This window comes from Nyctereutes procyonoides, unplaced genomic scaffold (genome assembly GCF_905146905.1).
Source record: "Nyctereutes procyonoides isolate TBG_1078 unplaced genomic scaffold, NYPRO_anot_genome, whole genome shotgun sequence".
NCBI lineage: Eukaryota > Metazoa > Chordata > Mammalia > Carnivora > Canidae > Nyctereutes > Nyctereutes procyonoides.
Window position 1 is genome coordinate 27,998,700 of NW_026575126.1, and position 23,413 is coordinate 28,022,112.

Sequence of the window (23,413 nt, forward strand, 5' to 3'; positions counted from 1 at the left end):
TACTGCTACTATTACTATACACACACACACCCTTGTGAGCAATGAGAGGCTCACGGGTACCGAGGGGCAGCCTGCAGAGAAAGCAAGCCCGACCAGAGAGATGGTGGTCGGTTTATTGCAGGATCCAGACCTTTCTTGCAGCTGCAGCTCTGGACACGGCAGGATCCTTGAGAAAACAGAAACACACGTTTGCAGAAGCCTGCGAGACAGCTGGAGAATCCACTTAGAGTTGGAACGTAGGGTTTCTCCACGCCGCATGTTTTCCAGCGACACGTTCCCTTACGTGCCCCGGGGACCCCCCCTTCCCCAGGCCGCCCCCCATCTCCCGCGAGCGTCGGATTGGACGCAATTTTCCCCCGCACCGCGTCTTTAAGCACAGCTGGGTCCGCCCGCGCACGCGCACTGCCGCCGGCCCGGGCGATCCCGGTTCCCAGCGCTGAGTGTCCGGGTTGGTTTCCGCTGCTTCCGGTTTTCCGGGCGCCGGTGCGGCCTCTGAGTTTCCGCCGCATCCGGCGACCCCCAGCGCGGACGGAAGCGTCGGAGCTGTGGGGCCGGGCCGAGCGTCTCTTCCTTCCACTCCGGCCGAGGCTTTGTCGCTGCGGGCCGGGCCCCGGGGCGCCCCCGATGGCGGGGCAGCGGGTGGAGGTGGACGGCGGGATCATGGAAGGGGTGAGTGAGTGGCCCGGTGGCGCTGCAGGACTCCGCTAGGGAGGCGTGCGTCCCTGTCTGACGCGGTCTTCTCCCTCTTCTCGCACCCGCACCCTTGGCAGGGCGGCCAGATCCTGAGGGTGTCTACAGCCCTGAGCTGCCTCCTGGGCCTCCCCTTGAGGGTACAGAAGATACGAGCCGGCCGCAGCACGCCGGGCCTGAGGTGAATCGGGGCGCTGGGGGTGGGGACGGGGGAAGGGGGACGGGGGTGGGGCTCGCTGAAGGCGGGGACCGGGGACCGGCTGCGTGCTTGGGGCCTGCGGTTGGGGTCGCGCTGTGTGGCGGGGGCATTGAGAGCCGGGGTGGTGGTGCTTGCAGGATCTCGGCCCCAAGGTTGAGGGATCTGAAGCCGGGCCCAGAGCCCCGGGGGACCAAGCTCCTGCCCGGGCCGTTAGCGGTAGTCGGGACTGTGCGGCCTTGAAGGCCTCGAGGGGCAAGTTGAGAAAACAGACCTACGTGGTTTTTTTTTTTTTTTTTTAAGATTTCATTTATTTATTCATGAGAGACACACAGAGAGAGGCAGAGACACAGGCAGAGGGAGAAGCAGGCTCCTGCAGGGAGCCCGACGTGGGACTCGATCCTGCGTGTCCAGGATCACGCCTTGCGCCACAGGCGGCGCTAAACCGCTGAGCTACTCGGGCTGCCAAGACCCACGTTTTTTCTAGAGTTTCTTAGAGTTCTCTAGCTTCCTGATGAGCGGTCACTTGAAATGTTTTCTCACGTTATTGGGCATTCCAAGTACCTGGAGAGGTTGCGGCAGCGAGTGAGATGGATCCGGGCAAAACGCCGCTTTTTTAACCAGTGTATTCTCTGCCGCTGCGCCTTTTAGAATCATAGCTCAAGAAGGGATCCTGGAAAAAAAAAAAAAAAGAAGGGATCCTGAGAGGTGTTATTCTAGCTTTCATTCAGACCTCTAAGATGTTAGGAGTACAATCAGAATTACCAGCTGTGGACGGGTAAAGACGTTGACACTTGACCTTGTTTCTTCTGTCTGGGAAGCTAGGCGTGTCACTGGCTAAGGTCCAGGTATCTGTGCCTGTTATCAGGGCACCCAGGTTGAAGCCAAACTGATTCCTTTGGACATTGTAATAGATCAGCAATCTCTTCGTCTTTTATTTTATCCACATCCCATTTTGGAGTCATTAAAAGGCAATTATTGATGTTTGTGAACATTACCTTAGTCAGAGCAGTTTTTTGCAGCAGTTTCACCAATAGGAAAATCCAGTTCATTAAGGCTGTTTTAGGTACTTCATTAGTTTGCCAGAGCTGCCATAACAAAATGCCATAGACTGGGTAGCCTAAGCAACAAATTTATTTTCTCATTGTTCTGAAGCCTGCAGGTCCAAGATCAAGGTGCTGGCAGGGTTGGTTTCCTCTTAGTGCCATTCGGGAAAATTCTTTCCGGGTTTCTCCTTGGCTTGGAGATGGCCTCTCTCTTGCTGCCACTTCACATGGTCATCCTTCTGTGCATGTGTACCCCTGATGTCTCTGTATGTCCAGATCGCCTCTTTTTGTAAAGACACCACAGACAATGGATTAGGGCTTACCCTAACTGCCTCTCTCTCTTTTTTTTTTTAATATTCTATTTTTAAGTAATCTATACCCACCATGGGGATTGAATTTACAACCCCAAGATCATGAGTCCCATGTTCTGCTGGTAGAGGCAGCCAGCTGTCCCTTATCTCTTTTTAACTTAATCACCTCTTTAAAAGCCCTAACTCAAAATAAAATAAAATAAAATAAAGTAAAATAAAATAAAATAAATATAAAATATAAAATAAAATAATAAAAGCCCTAACTCTAAATACAGTCACATTCTGAGGTACTAGGGGTTAGGGCTTCAACATAAGAATTTTATTTTATTTTATTTTATTTTATTTTATTTTATTTATTTATTTATTTTTTTCAACATAAGAATTTTAGAGGAATGCAATCATCCCATAACAGGTACTATACATCATTCAATGACATGTAAGTGAGATTGGTAGTATTGGGATAGTTTTTTCAGTTTTCCTCTTTGCATACTTCTCATTTGCAACAATGCATCATTGTAGGTGTTTTTAGCTAAAGTAAGTGGTTTGGAAAGAACCCTCAAAGTAGTACCTCTAAGCAGGTAGTCAAGGTACATAAAAACCCAAAAGAAGCTCTGATACTGAAGATATAGCACTTGTTGTGGTTGGACCTTGCTCTTTTCTTGCCATTGCAGTTTCATAAATGGGTCATAAAGTAATGGGGATATAGGCAGTCTGAATGCACACGTTTTGATGCAGTATTATGACCTGAAGGCCTCAACATTTATCTGGACTGGAAATGATTCGAGATTTGTGTGATGGGCAACTGGAGGGGGCAGAAATCGGCTCAACGGAAATAATATTTACACCAGAGAAGATTAAAGGTGGAATCCACACAGCAGATACCAAGACAGCAGGGTATGTGTCACTTACGTTCCATGTAAGTATGGGCTTTAGAGTAAGGGTTCGGGTACTGGTACTATCATTACTAGGCAAGTTGCTTAACCTCTTTGGGCTTTAGTTTCCTCAATTTTAAAATGGAAATGAAACACTAATCTTTCTGGGATAGAGATTATGTAGTTTTGGGGATCTAATTGCTTATCAATTATAGCTACCTAGAATTTTGTGTATAGTATAGTGCATTTGTTTCTTTTTATTATATGAAAACAGTATTGGAAAATGATGAAATCTACACTCTAGTAAGAGTAGGTAGTTTTTGCATTGTATGTAGCATATTTAATTCTTAGCTTGCAGCTGATTATGGGCCATTCTACTTTTAGTCTAGGTATTTTGTTGTCTTTTAATAGATGATTATGCTATCCTGTTTAGAAATGGTTAGATATGATCTTGGGGCTTTTCCGCCCTTTGGAAAATGGATATTTAACAATTAAATTGAGACTTTATCCTTTTCCAAGAATTCTTCCTTTTGTTGATAACACATGTGAGTACTTTTTGTGTTTTCTGGGTTATTTGGCTGATTGCTATTGTAAACCATATTGTTTTTACCAAAATCTTATCCATTTACTAGGAAATTTGATAAAATAACCTAGTAATGTAAATCTGGTGCCAGTTTGTTTCAGAAACTTTTTAAATAGATTTTGATTAGTTTATGAAAATGTTGAGTGGGGTGCTGGATGTCTCAGTTGGTTAAGTGTCTGCCGTTCCCTCAGGTCATGGTCCTGGGGTCCTGGGATCCAGCCTGCTCAGCAGGGAGTCTGATTCACCTTCTCCCTCTGCCCCTCCCCCTTGCTCTTGCTCTCTTGCTCTCTCTCTCAAATAAATAAAATCTTTTTTTTTTTTTAAAGGTAATGTTTAGTGGTAATTGAGACTTGAGTGATGCTATGAGTAGACCTCTGAAAAGGGGCTTGCTACTAGGCCTAAAGTGAGGTTTGCCAAGTGAGAACTTTCGAGGGGATTAAAGAATTTTGAGGTATCTTTGTAGTCAGTACATTATTTGGGGTATTCTTCTGTACTAAAAGGGGGGAAGTTATAATTAACCAACTATCTAAAAATTGAAACAATAGAATTTTGAAGTTGCAAGAGAGAAAATAGAAACCATGTATTTCCAATCCTTCCTCCACTTTGTGAATGAGAGAATAAAGACCTAACATCCTGGGTCAAGTGATTTACCTAACATCATGGAATCAAGGACAGAATTAGATTAGAATGTAGGGTTTATGGCTTCTAATCCACTAGACTGTATGGGAAATTAATTTAAAGTTGCGAATGCAGCTCTGTTCAGGAGACTAAGCCAAGCTTTTTCCCAGCAAGAGAACATACCTTACTTATTCACATTCTAACATTTGTATCCTTAACTATGATTATAGTACCATGTGTTTTCTTAGATGTCTACCTTTGTTTTTGCAATTTCTTACTCTACCAAAATTAAGATTTTCTTTCTTTTTTTTTTTTAAGATTTAATTTCTTTATTTGACAGAAAGAGCACAAACAGGGAACTGGCAGGCAGAGGAAGGGAGAGGCAGGCTCCCCTCTGAGCACAGAGCACAACATTGGGCTCGATCCCAGAACCCTGGGATCATGACCTGAGCTGAAGGCAGACTGACTGAGCCACCCAGGCACCCCTCTTTTTTTTTTTAAGTTTGTTTGTTTGTTTATTTATTTAATTTATGAGAGATCCAGAGAGAGCACACAAGTGAGCAGTGGGGAGGGCCAGGGGGAGAGGGAGAGGCAGGCTCCCCAGTGAGCAGGGAGCCCAACTCAGGGCTCTATCCCAGGACCCTGGGATCATGATCTGAGCCAAAGGTAGATGCTTAACCAGTTGAACCATCCAGGTACCCCTAAGGTCTTTTTTACTGTTCATACAGTCTGATTTTATTTGGGGCAGTGGGAGAACACTTTAAATGTTGGGTTCCGGGCAGCCCTGGTGGCTTAGCGGTTTAGCGCGCCTGCAGCCCAGGGTGTGATCCTGGAGACCCTGGATCGAGTCCCACGTCGGGCTCCCTGCATGAAGCCTGCTTCTCCCTCTGCCTGTGTCTCTGCCTCTCTCTCTCTCCCCTCTGTGCATTCTCATGAATAAATAAATAAAATCTTTAAAAAAAAAATGTTGGGTTCCTCAGAGGAAATAAACACTGAGAAGTTCAGTAGTTTTTACCTTATGGTTTACTGTAAACTGAACATTTCCGAGTTTTTTCACTTGCTCCTCACTTGCTTGATTCCTTAAGAACAGGGATTATATTGTATATGTTTTCTCTTATACTACCTAACACTTTATGCAGTCTGTAAATGTTTAGTAAATTAATGAAATGCATTATCAGTGATAGACTGTTTATTTCAACACATATACATTGCTACCATGAGAATGTTAAGTGAAGGTCTGTCTTGGTATTATAGGCTATGTCAAATCTATATTACAATCTGTATATGAATGCGACAGCTTACTTAGAAAATCTGACCAAGTGTTTCATTTTATAAAATACTTCATATTCTAGAATTATTTCTCATAGTTTCTCACATTATTTTACTCTAATGACCAAACAGAGATAAGTTACAGATTAGTTCCAAGTAAAATATTCAGCTATCAGTCTTTGTAAAATACTATTTTATCAGATCATAAACTCCATGATAGTAAGCACTGTATCTTAACTTGATACAATGCCTTGAACAATGCCTATGCCTGGGAAAGATTCAGATGTAATTATTTAAGTATTTCTAGACTTTGACTTCTGTGTGTATAACTATCTGTTATTGTACAAAAAGTTAATACAATTTAATTGATTCTATTTCCTATGCTATATTTTTAGACTTTGACAGTATTAAATACATGTTCAAAATTGCACTCTCAGAAATCCTTTTATAAAAACTTAAAAATAATTTTATTTTTTAAAAATTCTTTTTTTTACTTTGTGAGTTAAAGATCACAGAACTAATGTATTGAATTCAAACTTAGATTTGCTGATCATTTAAGGCTAGTTCCTTCTATTATGGAAATTCTGTCTTTAAGATTCTGGATTTTCTTAGTTAGGTGGGGTGGGGTTTTTTTTTTTCTTAAAGTAAGCACTTCTTCCAGTGTGGGGCTCAACCTCATGACCCCCAGATCAAGAGTTGCATGCTCTACTAACAGATCTAGTCAGGTATGGCCCCCCTTTTTAATGGGGTGTTTTTAAACTTTAGACTTGAGGATATATACCTGTTTTCCCAGTTGTCTATGCCTCAGCTGATGGTGATGTGTAGTAATACCATGTTCTTGAGACTTTAAAAAGAAAATGCAGCTAACCCTGTTTTGCCTTCTCTTTAGGAGTGTGTGCCTCTTGATGCAGGTCTCAATGCCCTGTGTTCTCTTTGCTGCTTCTCCATCAGAACTACGTTTAAAAGGTGGAACGAATGCTGAAATGGCACCACAAATTGATTACACAGCCATGGTAAGGGCTTTTGTTGTTGTTGATGAACTAAGATGACCTCATATATTCTTCTGAATCTCCATTCTCTATTTAATATACCCTGAGTTGTTTGTGTACATACCTGTTTATTTCTTTATGGTGTCTAGTTCTGTTGTGGGAAAGGGTAAGGGATTGTGTTTACTTTTAGATTTTGTGTTGTATTTTGAACAGTGTTCATAGTGAATTATTTTAAAACCTCAAGTATAATTGTTACAGAAATTATATTACTTCCATAAATCAGTAATTTATAAATATCAGAATTATGATTTGGAAGAAAAAATTAGAGAATTAAACATTGTGTTTGATAAGAGTTGGTGAGGATGTTGAGAAATTGGAACCCTTGCATACTGTTAGTAGAAATGCAAAATGGTGCAGCCACTAAGGAAGACTGAAGATTCCTCAAAAAATTAAAAATAAAACTACCATATGACCCAGAAATCCTCTTTTGAGTATTTACCCAAAAGGATTGAAATCAGGGTCTTGAAGAGATATTAGCATTCCCATGTTCATTGCAGTACTATTCATAATAGTCAAGGTGGGAAAACAATCTAAATGTCTGTTGATGAATGGATAAAGAAAATGGAGCATATACATACAGTGGAATACTATTCAGCCTTAAAAAAGACATTGTAGGGTGCCAGAGTGGCTCTGATTAAGTGCGTTAGACTCAGGTTGTGATCCTGGGGTCCTGCTTCTCCCTCTGCCTTTCTATGTCATAAATAAATACATACATACATCATACATATATACATGAATACATACTTAAAAAAAAAGACATTCTAGAATATTTGACAATATGAATGAACCTTGAGGACATTATGCTAAATGAAATAACCAGTCACATGAAGACAAGTACTAGTTTAATTCCACTTTTATGAGATATTTAAAGTAATCAAATCCATAGACTCAAAGAGTAGGATGGGGTAGAGGGAAGGGGGAATAAAGAGTTATTAATCAACAGGCATAAAATTTCATTTAGGCAAGATGAGTAAGCTGTAGAGGTCTGTACAACATTTACATATAGTCAACAGTATATTATGCACTTAAAATTTTGTTAAAAAGGTAGAGCTCATGTTAAGTGTTCTTTTTTTTAAAAGATTTTATTTATTTATTCATGAGCAACACAGAGAGAGAGGGAGAGGCAGAGACACAGGCAGAGGGAGAAGCAGGCTCCTTGCAGGGAGCCCGATGTGGGACTCGATCCCAGGTCTCCAGGATCACGCCCTGGGGCTGTAGGCGGCGCTAAACTGCTGCACCACTGGGGCTGCCCAAGTGTTCTTTTCTCAACAAAGATAAAATTAAAAAAATTTAAGTACCATATTTTGACTGTAAATTTTGAAAATGATTAAGTGTGCTTATACAGTTAGTAGGAGAGAAAAATGGTGTCTTTTTTTTTCCTCCAAGTTTTTTATGGTTTAATTATAGCAAAATTCATCTTTTTAGTGTACAGTCCCATGATTTTTGACACATAGTTGCAAGCCAGCCACCACCATCAAGATACAGAATTACTGTAAAAAAATTCCCTTGTACTCTGTGTAGTCAGTCCCATGCCCTGGCCCTCGGCAACTACTGCTCTGTCTTGTATAATAGTTCTTACCTTTTTTCTCTGAATGCCACATAAAGGAATAATATTGTATGCAGCTTTCTGCGTCTTTTTTTTTCCACTTACCATAATATGTTTGAGATTCATCTCTGTGACTTGTTTTAGCAATAAAAGCTAAGTAGTATTCTATTATATGGATGTCCCAGTATGTTAAGCCATTCATCTGTTTGAAGGACATTTGGACTGTTTCCAGTTTTTGGCAATATGGAAATGTCACTATTAACATTTATTTACAGGTTTTTTACGTGAACATAAGTTTTCATTTCTTTTGGATAAGTTCAAGGAGAGGGATTGCTGGTAATAGTAAGTATATATCTAACATTGTGGCATACTGCCAGATTGTTTTGGTATCCAATGTGGCTGCATTGTTTTGCATTTTCACCAGCTCTGTATATAGTTTTAGCTATTCTGCTTCTCTCCAACACTTGATATTTAATTTTTTACCATTTTAATACATAGTATAATCTTTTAAAAAAATTTTTTTTAGAGGGAGAGCTTGGTGGGGGTGGGGAGGGGCAGAAGGAGAGGGAGAGAGAATCTTAAGCACGTTCACACCTCACACCCAGCATGGAGCTTAACAGATGGCTTGATCTCACAACCTTGAGAATGTGACCTGATCCAAAATCAAGAGTTGGATGCTCAACCAACTGAGCCACCCAGGGTCCCCTGGATGGTACAGTCTTTTAAAATCTACTTTGATAGGATTTGTAATGAAACTTAGTCTCAGGAAATGAACCTAATTAAATATTACAGACTGCAGCAAAAGATAAATGTTAAAGGTATTTGAGCAGAGCATTTATATAGTAATCATTACATAATATATAATTACATAAAAATGAAAACTTAGAGAATGGTTGAATAAGTTATTATGCTAGAATGTCATACAGTTATTTAAATATAGTTTAGAAAGACTTTTAGGATGTCAGGAAAAATGCTTCTGTTTATAACATTAGATGGAAAAAATGAGGGTAAACATTGTATGTGCAGTGAGGGTTCAATGTATAAAAGAATTGAGAAGGCAGGGATGCCTAGTTGGCTCAGTTAGTTGAAAGTCCAAATCTTGATTTTGGCTCAGATCATGATTTCAGGATCATGGGATTGAGCCCCATGTTGGGCTCCATGCTGTGCATGGAACCTGCCTGGGATTCTCTCTCTCCCTCTCCTTCTGTCCTTTCCCTATTGATGTTCTCTCTCTCTCTCTCTTTTTCTCTCTCTCAAATAAGTAAATAAAACTTTAAAAAATTGAGAAGGCAGAATGGAATGCTGTTCACTAATATCCTCTAATTTCTTATGCGTTATATTACTGAAAGGTTAGGATATATTATTGTGTGGAGTAAAATAACTACTAAGATCAAGTATCCTGAGTTCTGACATTTTTTTTTATTAGACAGCCCTGATTAATTAAATGTTAAACTTTTAGTTTACCTATTGGTTATTTTATTTGAAAAACAGAACTAGCCTACACATTTTTACGTACTAGCTCAGTGCAGAGCACTTTTGTTTAATAAATATGCTTGTTGAATCACTGAATATTTATGGTTAAAGTAACAATAAACTGATGTTTCAGGTTTTCAAGCCAATTGTGGAAAAATTTGGTTTCCAATTTAATTGTGACATTAAGATGAGGTAAGTTACTTATTTGTTAACCCTTTGGCCCACTATTTATACTTAAAATAGTGGGGAATTAGACCTTAGAGAATTATTCTGGAACCTACTACTTCTTGTAATAATTAGAAAATAATTGTAGGAAATAGGGATCCCTGGGTGGCGCAGTGGTTTGGCGCCTGCCTTTGGCCCAGGGCGCGATCCTGGAGACCCGGGATCGAATCCCACGTCGGGCTCCCGATGCATGGAGCCTACTTCTCCCTCTGCCTGTGTCTCTGCCTCTCTGTCTCTGTGACTATCATAAATTAAAATAAAAATAAAAAGAAAAGAAAAGAAAAGAATTGTAGGAAATACAATTTATAGGAAATAATTATGCTTTGTGCTTAAAAACAGTAAGTGGCAGGGGCATGGGATCTTAAAAGCAGATAGATATGCTATTTGCTTGTTTTTAGGGAGAAATATTTTTAAGGGAATTGCTACACTGAGGGGACCTTCATATCGAGTGTTATCCATGCTCAGCAAAGATGGAGTACTTTCTCTGTGCAAACAACTGGACTAGGCACTACAGGGTCATAAAAGGGATTTTCCTCTACAGTGCATGCAGAATTATTTTCCTAAGAAACACATTGGACATTCAGATTATTTCTCTTCAAGCCTTCCCTTCTGTCACATGATAACAAGGCCAGATTTCTTGGTGTGGCATTTAAGTGTGCTGCAATCCTGTTCCAGTTTACCTTTCTAGCATCAGTCCCTTCCCTTGCCCCCATGCATTCTAATGTGTTGACTTGCTCTTTAACCGTACTTTGTGCCTCTGGGCTTTCATTTCTTTATGTTTTTCCTCCCCTCCTTTCTTAAAAACTGGAAGTCCTATATTTTTTTCAAAATGTAACTAGTAATTTCTTTTATTTTTTAATTAAAAAAATTTTTTGTGACTTATAATTTCTTGTGTGAATTGTCCATGGGTATATCTCAATTGGAATTCATATTTGCATCTCTCTTGTAGTCTTTTTTACAGTCTGATGTCTTCTAGTAGGTTGCTTATAGAACCATCTCTTGATTGGATGGGGAGCTCCTTGTGGATAGGAGCACTGTTACTCTCATCTTTATGTTCCCAGCATCTTCCATAAAACAAATGACAATATTGGAGTTAAAATTTTGTTAGAAAAAAAAATTTTTTGTTAGTGTCCAGTTACTTAAATATTCGTCATATATTTACTGAGTACCTCCTACTTACCAGACATTGTTTTAGGGCACTGCAATATAGCAGCAACAAAATAGACAAAGTTCTGCTATCAAGGAGCTTAAATTCAAAAACAGCACTGTCAAAAAGAACTTTCTGCATTGAGGGAAATGCCCCGTCTGTCCAATATAGTAGTCACTAGCCACACATGACTACTGAGCATTTGAAATGTGGCCAGTGTGACTGGGGAGCTGAGTTTTAAATTAAATTTAAATTTAAATAGTCACATGTAGTTTGTGATTACCATATTGGACACTATTACTTAGAAATTTGGAACATGAATTATATGTTTGGATATCATTCACAGGTTATTTTATTGTAAATGTTTAGCTTTATTTTTGTTACAATCAGTTTATGTGAGTATTTGTCATACTTTTTATAGAGGCTACTACCCAAAAGGGGGTGGTGAAGTGATTGTCCGAATGTCACCAGTTAAACAGTTGAACCCAATCAATTTAACTGACCGTGGTTCTGTGACTAAGATATACGGAAGAGCTTTTGTTGCTGGTGTTTTACCATTTAAAGTAAGTTGTCTGGAAGTTTATGTGGGTCTTGGTATTATGTCATCAAAATTTTGAAATTATTAAAAGCACTTAATTTTTTTAAGATCTTATTTTTAAGTTTGCTCTGTGCTCAATATGGAGCTAGAACTTAAAACCCCGAGATCAAGAGTTGCATGCTCCACTCCATGGGATGCCTGGGTGACTCAATTGGTTAAACATCTGAGCCTTTGGCTCAGGTCTTAATCTCAGCATTTTGGGATTAAGCCCTGTAGCATCAGGCTCTCTGCTCAGAGGGAAATCTGCTTCTCCTTCTCCATCTGTTCTCTCTCTCTCAAGTAAATAAATAAAATCTTAAAAAGAAAAAAAAAAAGAGTTGCATGCTCTACCAATTGAGCCAGCTAGGTACCCCTAAAGCACTTAATTTTTTAATATTTTCATTAAAAATTTTTTTGTAAACATTTATGCTCTTTACTCTTGAAAATCTAGTTTTTATATAATGCATGTAAAAGTTACTAATTATGTTTCTTTGAAGGCTTGAAAACAATTGTCAAAATAATTATTAACTTATTTTATTCTTATTTTTCTGTCTTGCCAAAATAGGTAGCAAAAGATATGGCAGCGGCAGCTGTAAGATGCATCAGAAAGGAGATTAGGGATCTGTATGTTAACATCCAGCCTGTTCAGGAACCTAAAGACCAAGCCTTTGGCAATGGGAATGGAATAATGTGAGACAATACACTTTTTCCTGGATACTGATTGAGAGCTCTGAAATAATTATTCTGTTTGAATTAAAGATTTGTGGTTTTTTTAAGTATTACAGTTCTAAAAATGCATATTTTTAAGGACATTCCTACCTAAAACAACAGTATGATGAATTAAAATGATTATTTTATTCTGAATTTTTTTCCTAAGGATGGTTTGCTTTTTCTTACATTGTAAGAGTCTTTTCAGTCTTAAGCTAATCAGAAGTTAGCCTTTGAAGCTGATCCTGAGAGAAATATTTCCAGTTGTTTTTCTATACCTCAACTGTGAAGTCCATTTACATGTAAATATTAGATAGGCAAAGGTCTATTTAGAAAAGAATTACATTAATTTAATTAGGAATTACTGATTTAAATATAAAAATGCTTGGGGTGCCTGGGTGGCTCAATCAGTTAAGCATCTGCCTTCAGCTTAGGTCTTGATCTTGAGGTCCTGAAATCGAATCCCATGTCAGGCTCCATGCTCAGTGGAGTCTGCTTCTCTTTCTCCCTCTGTCTCTCCTCCTGCTCATGCTCTTCACCCATGCTCTCTCTCTCTCTCAAATAAATAAATTAAAAAAAAAAAAGCTAAAAAAAATATAAAATGCTTCAATTGATCTTTTGAGTATCTCTTGTGGATAAAAAGCCTCGTTTTCAGAGTTTCTATTAAAGGGTTTATTTATTTTTTTATTTTATTTATTTATTATAGTCATCACAGAGAGAGAGAGAGAGAGGCAGAGACACAGGCAGAGGGAGAAGCAGGCTCCATGCAGGGTGCCCGACGCGGGATTCGATCCCGGGACTCCAGGATCGTGCCCTGGGCCAAAGGCAGGCGCTAAACCGCTGCGCCACCCAGGGATCCCCTATTAAAGGGTTTAAATGCATGTTCATTTGCTAATACTACCTAAAAACTGTAAACCAAACCAAACATTTCTGTAGAAAGATTTTTTTCTTTTTTTATTGAAGTATAGTTGACATACACTGTTAGATTAATTTCAGGTGTGTGGTATAGTGAATTGACAATGTTCTGTTTTGCTTATCACAAGTGTATCTTCCATCTGTCACCTTACAATACCATTATAATACCACTGACTATATTCCCTATCTGTACCTTTCATCCTTGTAGACTTACTCTACAAAACTGGAAGCCTGAATCTCCCATTCTCTTCACTTATCTTGCCCATCTCCCATCCCTTCCCCTCTGGCAACCATCATTTTGTTCTATATCTGTGGGTCTGTTTGTGTGTTTGTTTTGTTTTTTAGATTCCATGTATAAGTAGAATTGTGTGGTATTTGTCTTTCTCTGTCTGACACTTAGTCTGTTGCTTTCTAGGTCCACCCATGTTGTCACAAATGGTAAAACCTCATTCTTTTTTATGGCTGAGAAATACTCTATTGTGTGTATATGTACCACATCTTTAGCCATTCATCTGTTATGGACACTTGAGTTGCTATTGGCTATTGCAATTATTGATAGATAGTACCATTTTGTTAATTGTTTTCTGGGTGTTTTTGTAGTCCTGTTTCTTCTTTTCTTGCTCCCCTTGTGATTGATGACTTTTGGTAATGTTCTTTCTCTTGGTCTTTTATCTTCTGTGTATCAAAGTTTTAGTTTTGTGGTTTCCTTGAGGTTTATGGATAACATCCTAAGTATTATAGCAGTCTATATTAAGTTGGTCACTTAAGTTTGAACACATAAAAAGACCTTTTCATTTTAGATAATTATAAAACCCTTCGTATTTTTAATTTTTATTGAAGATTTTTAAAAATTATTTATTTTAGAGAGAGAGGAAGAGGGAGAGAGAGTGTGAGTGGAGGGAGGGGCAGAGGGAGAGAGAGATCCCAAGCAGACTCTGACCTGAGCGCAGAGCCCCATGCGGGGCTCTATCTCACAACCCTGAGATTATGACCTGAGCCAAATTCAAGAGTTGGATACTCAACCGACTGAGCCACTCAGGTGCCCCTCATAGAATATTTATGGTAAAGTAGAAATGGTATCATTTAGTGTGGATGACAAAACTTCTAGAAGAGCCATTCCCTTACCTGTGAATGGATTAGAATCTAGTGTGACTTCTTGTTGGAAGTGAAGAATACTAATGCCCTCATGAAGCTGGAGAATGTTAATCATGCTGCTCTTTGTATAAAGAATTTCACTTTTGCAATATACTAGATCTAATCCTATGTACTTAATAGTCACTATTCCACTGTCTTGCATTTGCATGTAATTTTAGAATATTTATAGCATAGATAGTAATACTTCTTTTTTTCTTATATAGCATTATTGCTGAGACATCCACTGGCTGTTTGTTTGCTGGATCATCGCTTGGTAAACGAGGTACAGATAAATGAAGGGGGTCCACAATTTCTAGTGGTAACGTAAAATTTTTTAATTATCTGTCAGGACTAGAGTGTAGCAAGTGTAAAAGAATATGATTAACTGATTCTGTTTTATAGTCAGTTAATAAATTAATTAAAAAATAAATAAAAAATTAAAATTAAAAAAATATAGTCAGTTAAAATTTCAGCCTTTCTCCTGACTTTATACTTTGAAAAATCTCAAACTTATGAAAAAGTTGAATGACCAATGAACATCCATATACTGTTCTCTAAGGTTTACCAGTAGTGAACTTTTAGCTACAAGTTTGTGTGTTTTTGAACTATTTCAATATAAGTTGCAGATAGGACATCTCACCCTTGAATACTGCAGCATGGATGTCCAAAGAGCAATACCTATGTAATCACAGTACCATTTTACACCCAAAGAATTTGTCTCTTATATTCTGATATAACCAGTTCCCTCTAAAATATTTTTTAGAGCAGTGGGGCTTGTTTGTGGGTTGTTGTTGTTGTTTTTTGAGCACTTACAACAGTTGGTCATGTCTGTTTAGTTTCTTTCCTGCTACAGAATAGTTTCACCATTCTTTTTCTCTCATGATACTGACATTTTGAAAAGTCCAGTTATTTTCTCATTGGATTTCCTACAATTTGGATTTGTCTGGTTGTCTCATGATTAGATATCTTCTGGTGAAACATTTTTAGTAGGAATAGGTGACTGTGTACATTCCATTTTACCACAGCAGGGTTGATGATAATGTCAGTTTGTCCTTTATTGGTAAAGCTAACTGTGATCAGTTGGTTAAAGTAGTGTCCTCCAGGTCTGTCCGCTATAAATACTTTCCTTTTGTATAAGTAATAAGTCATCTGGGTTAGTACTTTGAGACCATCTGATTATCTTATTCCTTTTTTTTTTTTTTTACTTATTTATGATAGTCACACACACAGAGAGAGAGAGAGAGAGAGAGAGAGGGCCAGAGACACAGGCAGAGGGAGAAGCAGGCTCCATGCACCAGGAGCCTGATGTGGGATTCGATCCCGGGTCTCCAGGATCACGCCCTGGGCCAAAGGCAGGCGCCAAACCGCTGCGCCACCCAGGGATCCCTGATTATCTTATTCGTATACAACTTTCATTCAATGGTTTTAGCGTCTATTGGTGACTCTTCCCTGCATCAGTCATTATATTGGTGGTTTCAGAAAACTGAATTTTTTAAAAGATTTTATTTATTTATTCATGAGAGACACACAGAGAGAGAGGCAGAGACACAGGCAGAAGAGAAGCAGGCTCCCTGCAAGGATCCCAATGTGGGACTCGATCCTGGATCCCGGGATCACCCTCTGAGCCAAAGGCAGATACTCAACTGCTGAGCCACCTAAGTGTCCCAGAAACTGAATATTTTTATGAAAGGGAAATGTAGTTAAGATTTAATATATTTAGGAGAGGAGATATGTGTGTACATCTGATTGTTAATATTTGAAGTTACTTTTGCCATTGAGGTGACTTCTAGTTGGATTTCTTGTTTGGATAGCCAACATATCAGCATCATCTGGGAGTTTGTTTTAAATACAAGTTTGGGGGTTCATTTCATACCTCCTAAATTAGAATCTCTGGAAGTGGACCCAAAGATCTGTTTTAATTAGCTCACCGGATACTTGTGAGGTATAATGAAGTTCAAGAAGTAATGACCAAAAATAAACATTTAGAGTACACTGATTACTTGTTAGGTCTAGTGAAGCATCATTGTGGATAGTGATAGTGAGCCTAACAGTCTAGAGAAAGCAAAGGTAATGCAAAATATAAAATAGAGACCAGGAGCCCATGTAAGTAATGAGTGCTGGGCAGACATGCAGACATTGAGTAGAATGAATTCATTGGGTACCACCATGTGCCAGGTAGTATATACTAGGGTCACAGATGTGAGAGCCACTCGTGTTTCCTGGCTTAGTATGGCAGAGGAGACAGAAGAGGCAATGATTTTGGTATTCCCAGGGTATCATAGGAACACAGGGGAAGAACAGCTAATTCAGCTTTGGGGGCCAGTTGACCCGAAATCTGGCTTCTGCCATTCAGCAATCCTCCAGTGGGTTCTGTAGATTAGTACAAATTAGCCAGGGACACCTGGGTGGCTCAGCAGTTGAGCATCTGCCTTTGGCTCAGGTCATGATCCCAGGGTCCTGGGATTGAGTCCTGAATCAGGCTCCCCAAAGGGAGCCTGCTTCTCTCTCTTCCTCTCTGTGTCTCTCATGAATAAATAAAATCTTTAAAAAAAAAAAAAAAAAAGTAGGGATCCCTGGGTGGCGCAGCGGTTTAGCGCCTGCCTTTGGCCCAGGGGCGCGATCCTGGAGACCCAGGATTGACTCCCACGTCAGGCTCCCGGTGCATGGAGCCTGCTTCTCCCTCTGCCTATGTCTCTGCCTCTCTCTCTCATTCTGTGTGACTATCATAAATAAATAAAAATTAAAAAAAAAAAGTGGAAATTAGCCAGATGTTACAGTGAGCTAAGGAGGAAGGACACAGGATAGTGCTGACATAAAAGAGTAGTGTGGGGCAGCCCAGGTGGCTCAGCAATTTAGCGTTGCCTTCAGCCCAGGGTGTGATCCTGGAGATCTGGAATCGAGTCCCATGTCGGGCTCCCTACATGGAGCCTGCTTCTCCCCCTGCCTGTGTCTCTGCCTCTCTCTCTCTCCCTCTGTGTCTGTCATGAATAAATAAATAAAATCTTAAAAAAAAAAAAGAGTAGTGTGTTCTTTGGGCAGCTACAACTCTGTGATGTGTGTAGGATCTGGAGTGGGAAAGTGCAGATGAGGTTAGAGAGGTTGAGAGATGCAAGATTTTGAAAGACTTCATAGGCCATGTAAAGGGTTTCATCACAAAAATAAAGATTTTAAGGAGGAATATAATGTCAGATCTTTCGAAAGGTAATTCTGATAGATAAATGGAGGATTAGAGGAAAACCGTATTGGAGGCAGGAGGACAAGACTTTTGTAGCTGTTCAGGTCAGAAGTGGTAAGGGCCTATACAAACGAAAGCAGTGACTCGAGTTAGAGTGGAGAGTACCAATAGCAAGGATATTAGGAGGGAGAGTAGGTATGTGGTGACCAGTTGCATATAGAAAGTTAGAATGGCAATGGGAAGAATGACCTACATTTCTAGCTCTGGTAACTAGAAACATTAACAACTTGTGATATAGGAGGTTGAACTCATTTGCCAGAGTAGATGATAGTTTTAGATATGTTGCATTGAGATTGTATAAAGCAACCAGTACTCTGTTACTGCTAGCAGTACCTAGGATATACGTTGCTGGCCAGCTCTGAAAAAATTTCTAGTATTCCATCAACACTTTTTTTCTTACTTTGTCATGTGAGACCATTTTTACTTTGAAGTTGCCTTTGGATAACATGGTTTCAGGGTACATAAAACTTATCTTTAGAGTTAGTATAGTAGGAGGGAATAGATGATAGGGCAACATTCTTACTCAGAGTGGCTCCTGCTGGTGCTCTCCCTTGTTTCCTGTTGGCACAGATGTCAAATGAGATGTCATTAGCAAATGTCAAGGCAGCATGGGGTCTTATCTCTCCATCTAGGTAGAATATATTAAGGATATCAGAGAGAATGTTGTAGCTTCCATTGTCCCCCTTCATTTCTGCTGGGGAAGAGGTCCCCTTTCATTTCTGATTGAAATTAACTGGAAAATTACCAGACCCTGAATCCTAATGTCTAAGAGTTACTACAAGAAGCAACATTAGCTGTTTGTTCATGCGTCATTTGTGGTGGAAGCAATAACCTGGAACTAGTCATGTTTGTCACTGTCACAGTCACTAAAACCATTTTGATCTTAGTTTCTTTATCTGTTGAGTAAGAGAATTAGCCTAGAGAATCTCTCAAGTCCTTCCAGCTATAACATTCTTTGATCTTGTAACAAAGGCGAGGTTTTGTTCTGTTTGAGAGTCCTGGGACTTTAGATGGAGGCAGTGTAGTCCTATGTCTGCCAGTATCCTGCATGGCAGCTGGGGGCTTTCCTTTTCTGATACATGAGATCAGACCACTGTCTGTGTATGAGGATCCCTTCCAACTTTATATGATTGCAGTATGGACAGGATATATTTTGTCTTTACATTGTTATGTATTCTTTGCCCACTCTTGTCTTTCAGTTAGTTGTGTTCTTTAAACATTTTTTTAACTTTTTTTTTTAATAGACTATTTAAGCATGGGGGGAGAGAGATAGAGAGAATCTTAAGCAGGCTCCATGCTGGGCTCCAACATGGGGCTCCTATCTCAAGACTCTGAGATCATAACCTGAACTGAAATTAAGAGTCTACCAACTGAGCCCACCAGAGGCCCCTCAGTTAGTTACTTTACTGTAGTAGCAAAACAGTCAGCTAAGGTACACTCTGATTAATCAGTCCCTGTTATCAGTGTGTGGAAATTGCTTAGGTTAGAACAAGCACTTTACTTCCCTCCTTCAGTATATGTAGGTATATGCTATATATATATATATATGCGCTAATTCATGGCATCTCTCTGATGTCCTAGAGTCAATCCTTTGGCCTTATTAATCTAATAACCTTTTTATAGTATTGTCCTTTCAATAAGCTAGAAGGTACCCAAATCATTGAATATTCATTTTAATTTGCTGGATTATAAACCATCAGTATTGAGACCTTTTTAAGAAATATCCAAAATACCAGAAGATTATTTGTCCGTTAGAAAAGCATGAAAATTTCAGAGGAAGTTAGGATTTTGCTCTTTTGTTTAGAACATAGTACCAATAAGCAGATTTCTCATATATACTTCATTTTGTTCAGTTGCCACAGACCTTTACTAATAACTGGTAATGATATAGATACATTCATACCATTATTCACTATCGGGGCCACTGGGTCAGAGGGAATGTGAGTGGCTCTGGAAAACACTTTGTCATTTGGCAGAGAAACCTTAGTACATTTCCTCTTCTCTAATACGGCCAAACCAGGAATTCTTTCCTTCTACCTCATCCTCCATCAAATTTTAGCCGTTTTCCAGCACTCACTTGAGTCCTTTATGCTCCATGAAACCTTCTTGTTCATGGGACCTTCATTGTTCTAGGACCTATAATATTTTCCTTTGCGAACTTTCACTGGGAATATAGTTTATACCTTAGAGCTTACCTGCTTATCCTCTGATTCTCCAATATATGAGTATTTCTTTATATCGTCTTAGCAAAGAAACCAGTTCCTTTTTTTTTTTTAAGATTGTATTTATTTATTCATGAAGAGACACAGAGAGAGAGGCAGAGACATAGGCAGAGGAAGAAACAGGCTCCCTATGGGGTGCCTGATTCAGGATTCAATCCCAGGACCCTGGGATCACAACCTGAGCCAACGGCAGGCACTCAACCACTGAGCCACCCAGGCATCCCGAGGAACCAGTTCCTGTTACTTAGTGTGAGACACACATACTAGATACTCAGTATTAACTATTATTACTAGCTTATTATGAACCAGTCATGGTAATATATGTTTTATAAATATTATCTCTAATTTCTTTAACAACTTTGCAGCTTATGTATTATCTCCATTTCCATCTCCACTTGGAAGAGGAAACAGAAGAGGCTGAGTAGTTGAGATTCATACCACATGTTCCAAACCACCTCATTTAGTCATGTACTTGACTGACTGATGTTGTAAAGATAATTATAATAACTGCTGTAAGGAAAAACCATTAAAATTTTGAAAATCCCCCTTTTCTAGGAAATCTTACCAAGGCATATATATAATCAAATGGATTTCCACATATAAAATAGAAATAAAAACTAACCACAGTCTCATACCTTAAAAGACCTTTTTATTTGTAGCCAGGGACTTCTTTTAGTTTAAAGTAAATAATTCAAAAGAATCATTTGAGGGGCGCCTGGGTGGCTCAGTCAATTAAGTGGCTGACTCTTGATTTCAGGTCAGGTCATGATATCAGGGTTCTGGGATCCAGCACATGTCAGGGTCTGTGCTTAGTAGGGAGCCTGCTTGAGGATTCTCTCTCCCTCTCCTGTCCCTCCGCCCCTCCTCCTTCACCCCCTCACAAATAAATAAATAAATCTTTAAAAAATAGAAGCATTTGGGGGATCCCTGGATGGCTCAGCAGTTTAGCGTCTCCCTTCGGCCCAGGGTGGGGTCCTGGGGTCCTTTGATCAATTCCCACATCGGGCTCCCAGCATGGATCCTGCTTCTCCCTCTGCCTATGTTTCTGCCTTTCTTTCTCTCTGTGTCTCTCATGAATAGATAAATAAAATCTTTAAAAGAAAAAAAAAAAAAGAAACATTTGACATTCCACTACTTTTGACAGACTTATTTTGTAGTCAGCATTATATGAAGATTTGGGGTGTATGTGTGGAGAGGCAAGGAGTAGGCATGGGGATAAATATTCTTATTTTCAAAATAAGATAATACCTGTTTAAATCTAAAGAAATAAAATTTTGGGCAGCCCCAGTGGCCCAGCAATTTGGCGCCACCTTCTGCCCATGGTGTGATCCCGGAGACCCAGGATCGAATCCTGCGTCGGGCTCCCTGCATGGAGCCTGCTTCTCCCTCTGCCTGCCTGTGTCTCTGCCTCTCTCTCTCTCTCTCTCTCTCTCTCTCTCTGTCATGAAGGAATAAAAAAAAATTATAATATTTGATGTGAGGAATTTTTTTAGATTTTTATTTATTATTTATTTGACAGAGAACACAAGCAAGGGGAGCTGCAGGCAGAGGGAAAAGCTTAGGGAGCCTGATATGGGGCTCAGTCCCAGGACTCAGGAATCATGACCGGAGCCGAAGGCAAGACACTCAACCACAGAGCCACCCAGGCACCCCTGATATGAGAATTTTATCTGCTCTTAGATGAAACTTAATTCTTTAACTTAAAAAAAAAATCCTTTAGGGCAGCCCCAGTGGCCCAGCAGTTTAGCGCCACCTTCAGCCCGGGGTGTGATCCTGGAGACCCGGCATTGAGTCCCACGTCAGGCTCCCTGCATGGAGCCTGCTTCTCCCTCTGCCTGTGTCTCTGTCTCTCTCGCTCCATCTCTGTCTGTCATGAATAAATAAATAAAATCTTAAAAAAAAATCAATTCTAATGGAATTACCTACAGACTAATTATAACACGTATAAATTGCAAATTTAAAATTTTGAAGTTGAGGCATAGTATTATGGGGTCATCACTTAGTTATAAATTGGTTTCATAATTAGTACTTTTATTTTTTTAAGATTTGTTTTGAAAGAGAGCACACAAGCAGAAAGGGCGGAGGGAGGGAGAGAGAGAGAGAGAGAATGAGAATCTCAAGCAGACTCCCATGCTGAGTGCAGAGCCCCATGCAGGGCTCAATCCCAGGACCTGAGCAAAACTAAAAGTCAGACACTTAACCAACTGTACCCATCCAGGTGCCCCTCATAACTGGTATTTTTAAAACAGGTCCAAAGCAGCCTGTTTTTTCCTCTACTGGGTTTATTTAAAGATATAAATTATTTGTATGTGCTAAGCTCTCGAAGATTGAATATACTTTAAGATCTAAAAGTTCTGTTCTGTTGGGTGAGTTCAGAGGCCTAAAAAATGTTATACCGGTGCTAACTGGGACATGTTATTTCAACTTTTTGTCTCTTCATAATTAACTTCGTTTTTTTGCATTATGTCTGTTATAGGTGTAAATGCAGACAAGGTTGGAATTGAAGCTGCTGAAATGCTATTAGCAAATCTTAGACATGGTGGTGCTGTCGATGAGTATTTGCAAGACCAGGTAATGACTCTTTTAGTATAAAAACCTTTGAACATTAAATTTGAATATTTGGTAATTAGATTGACTATAAATTTTATCTTAAGTTTTTTTATTTATTTAAATTAATCTCTCTACCCCATGTGGGGCTTGAACTCAAGACCTTGCAATCCAGAGTCACATGCTTCTCCAGCTGAGCCAGCTAGGTACCCCAGAATGAATATAAATTTTAATCATTGATTGGCTTAGTTCAGCCAGTTTTTAAATATTCTGGAATTACATTCCTCAGATTTCAGTGTTCATCTTGACCTGGCTACAGCATTTGGCCCACGTGATCACTCTTTTTTCTTGAAATACTTTCCTCACTTGCTTTCTTTTTTTAATTTTTAAATTTTGTGGAGTGGGGAGGATACAGAGGGAAAAGGAGAGAGAACCTTAAGCAGACCATATGCCCAAGATGGAGCCTGACATGGGGTTCAGTGTCATAACCCTGAGATCATGACATGAGCAGAAATCAAGAATTGTATGCTTAACCCACTGAGCCACCCAGGCACCCGTCTCTGAAACATTATTATCTTTCTTTTTCCTTGGGCGTGTATTCTAGTCTCTTGCTAGTTTGATATTACTATTGTTTTCAACTCATCAACTTCTAAATTTTGGAGAATCCGTAGGCTGAGTCTCATGCCTCTTTATCTGTGTTCACTCCCTCAGTTGTTTTGTCCAGTCTCACAGCTTACATACCATCTGTAAAAATAGAAGCATTGTTGTACAAACAACTCACAAATTTATATCACTAGCTCAGGCCTTTCTCCTTAACTCCATATTCATATCTCTCATGACTGTAGTAAGCATTTCCACTTGGACATGTCGTAGACCTCTCAAACTTAACACATCTACCACATGCTAGTGAATATTTCCAAGTGAGATCTTCTTATGGTCCACTGTCTTGATAGATTTCCTGTTTTTTCTACCACACTTTTCTCTCCTTAATCTCAGACCAGCAATCTACATTAAGAAATATTCTCTCCAGGATTTTTTTTTTTTAAAGAT

General features: G+C 39.4%; 1 protein-coding gene across 3 annotated transcripts in view; it reads left to right on the top strand.

Annotated features, from left to right (window-relative positions):
- The first annotated feature begins 509 nt into the window (after positions 1-509).
- RTCA (RNA 3'-terminal phosphate cyclase) overlaps positions 510-23,413 on the top strand; it is a 28,431-nt gene continuing 5,527 nt past the window's right edge. Inside the window, exons 1-9 of one of the 3 annotated variants that reach the window (XM_055340906.1) lie at positions 510-669; positions 771-871; positions 2,994-3,137; positions 6,475-6,598; positions 9,787-9,845; positions 11,447-11,588; positions 12,168-12,292; positions 14,584-14,642; positions 22,293-22,387. In XM_055340906.1, coding sequence (XP_055196881.1) covers positions 625-669; positions 771-871; positions 2,994-3,137; positions 6,475-6,598; positions 9,787-9,845; positions 11,447-11,588; positions 12,168-12,292; positions 14,584-14,642; positions 22,293-22,387 — 894 coding nt within the window. In that variant the 5' untranslated portion in view covers positions 510-624. Of the gene's footprint in view, positions 670-770; positions 872-2,914; positions 3,138-6,474; positions 6,599-9,786; positions 9,846-11,446; positions 11,589-12,167; positions 12,293-14,583; positions 14,643-22,292; positions 22,388-23,413 lie in introns of those variants that run through there. The other 2 variants (XM_055340907.1, XM_055340908.1) reach the window with 2 other exon arrangements.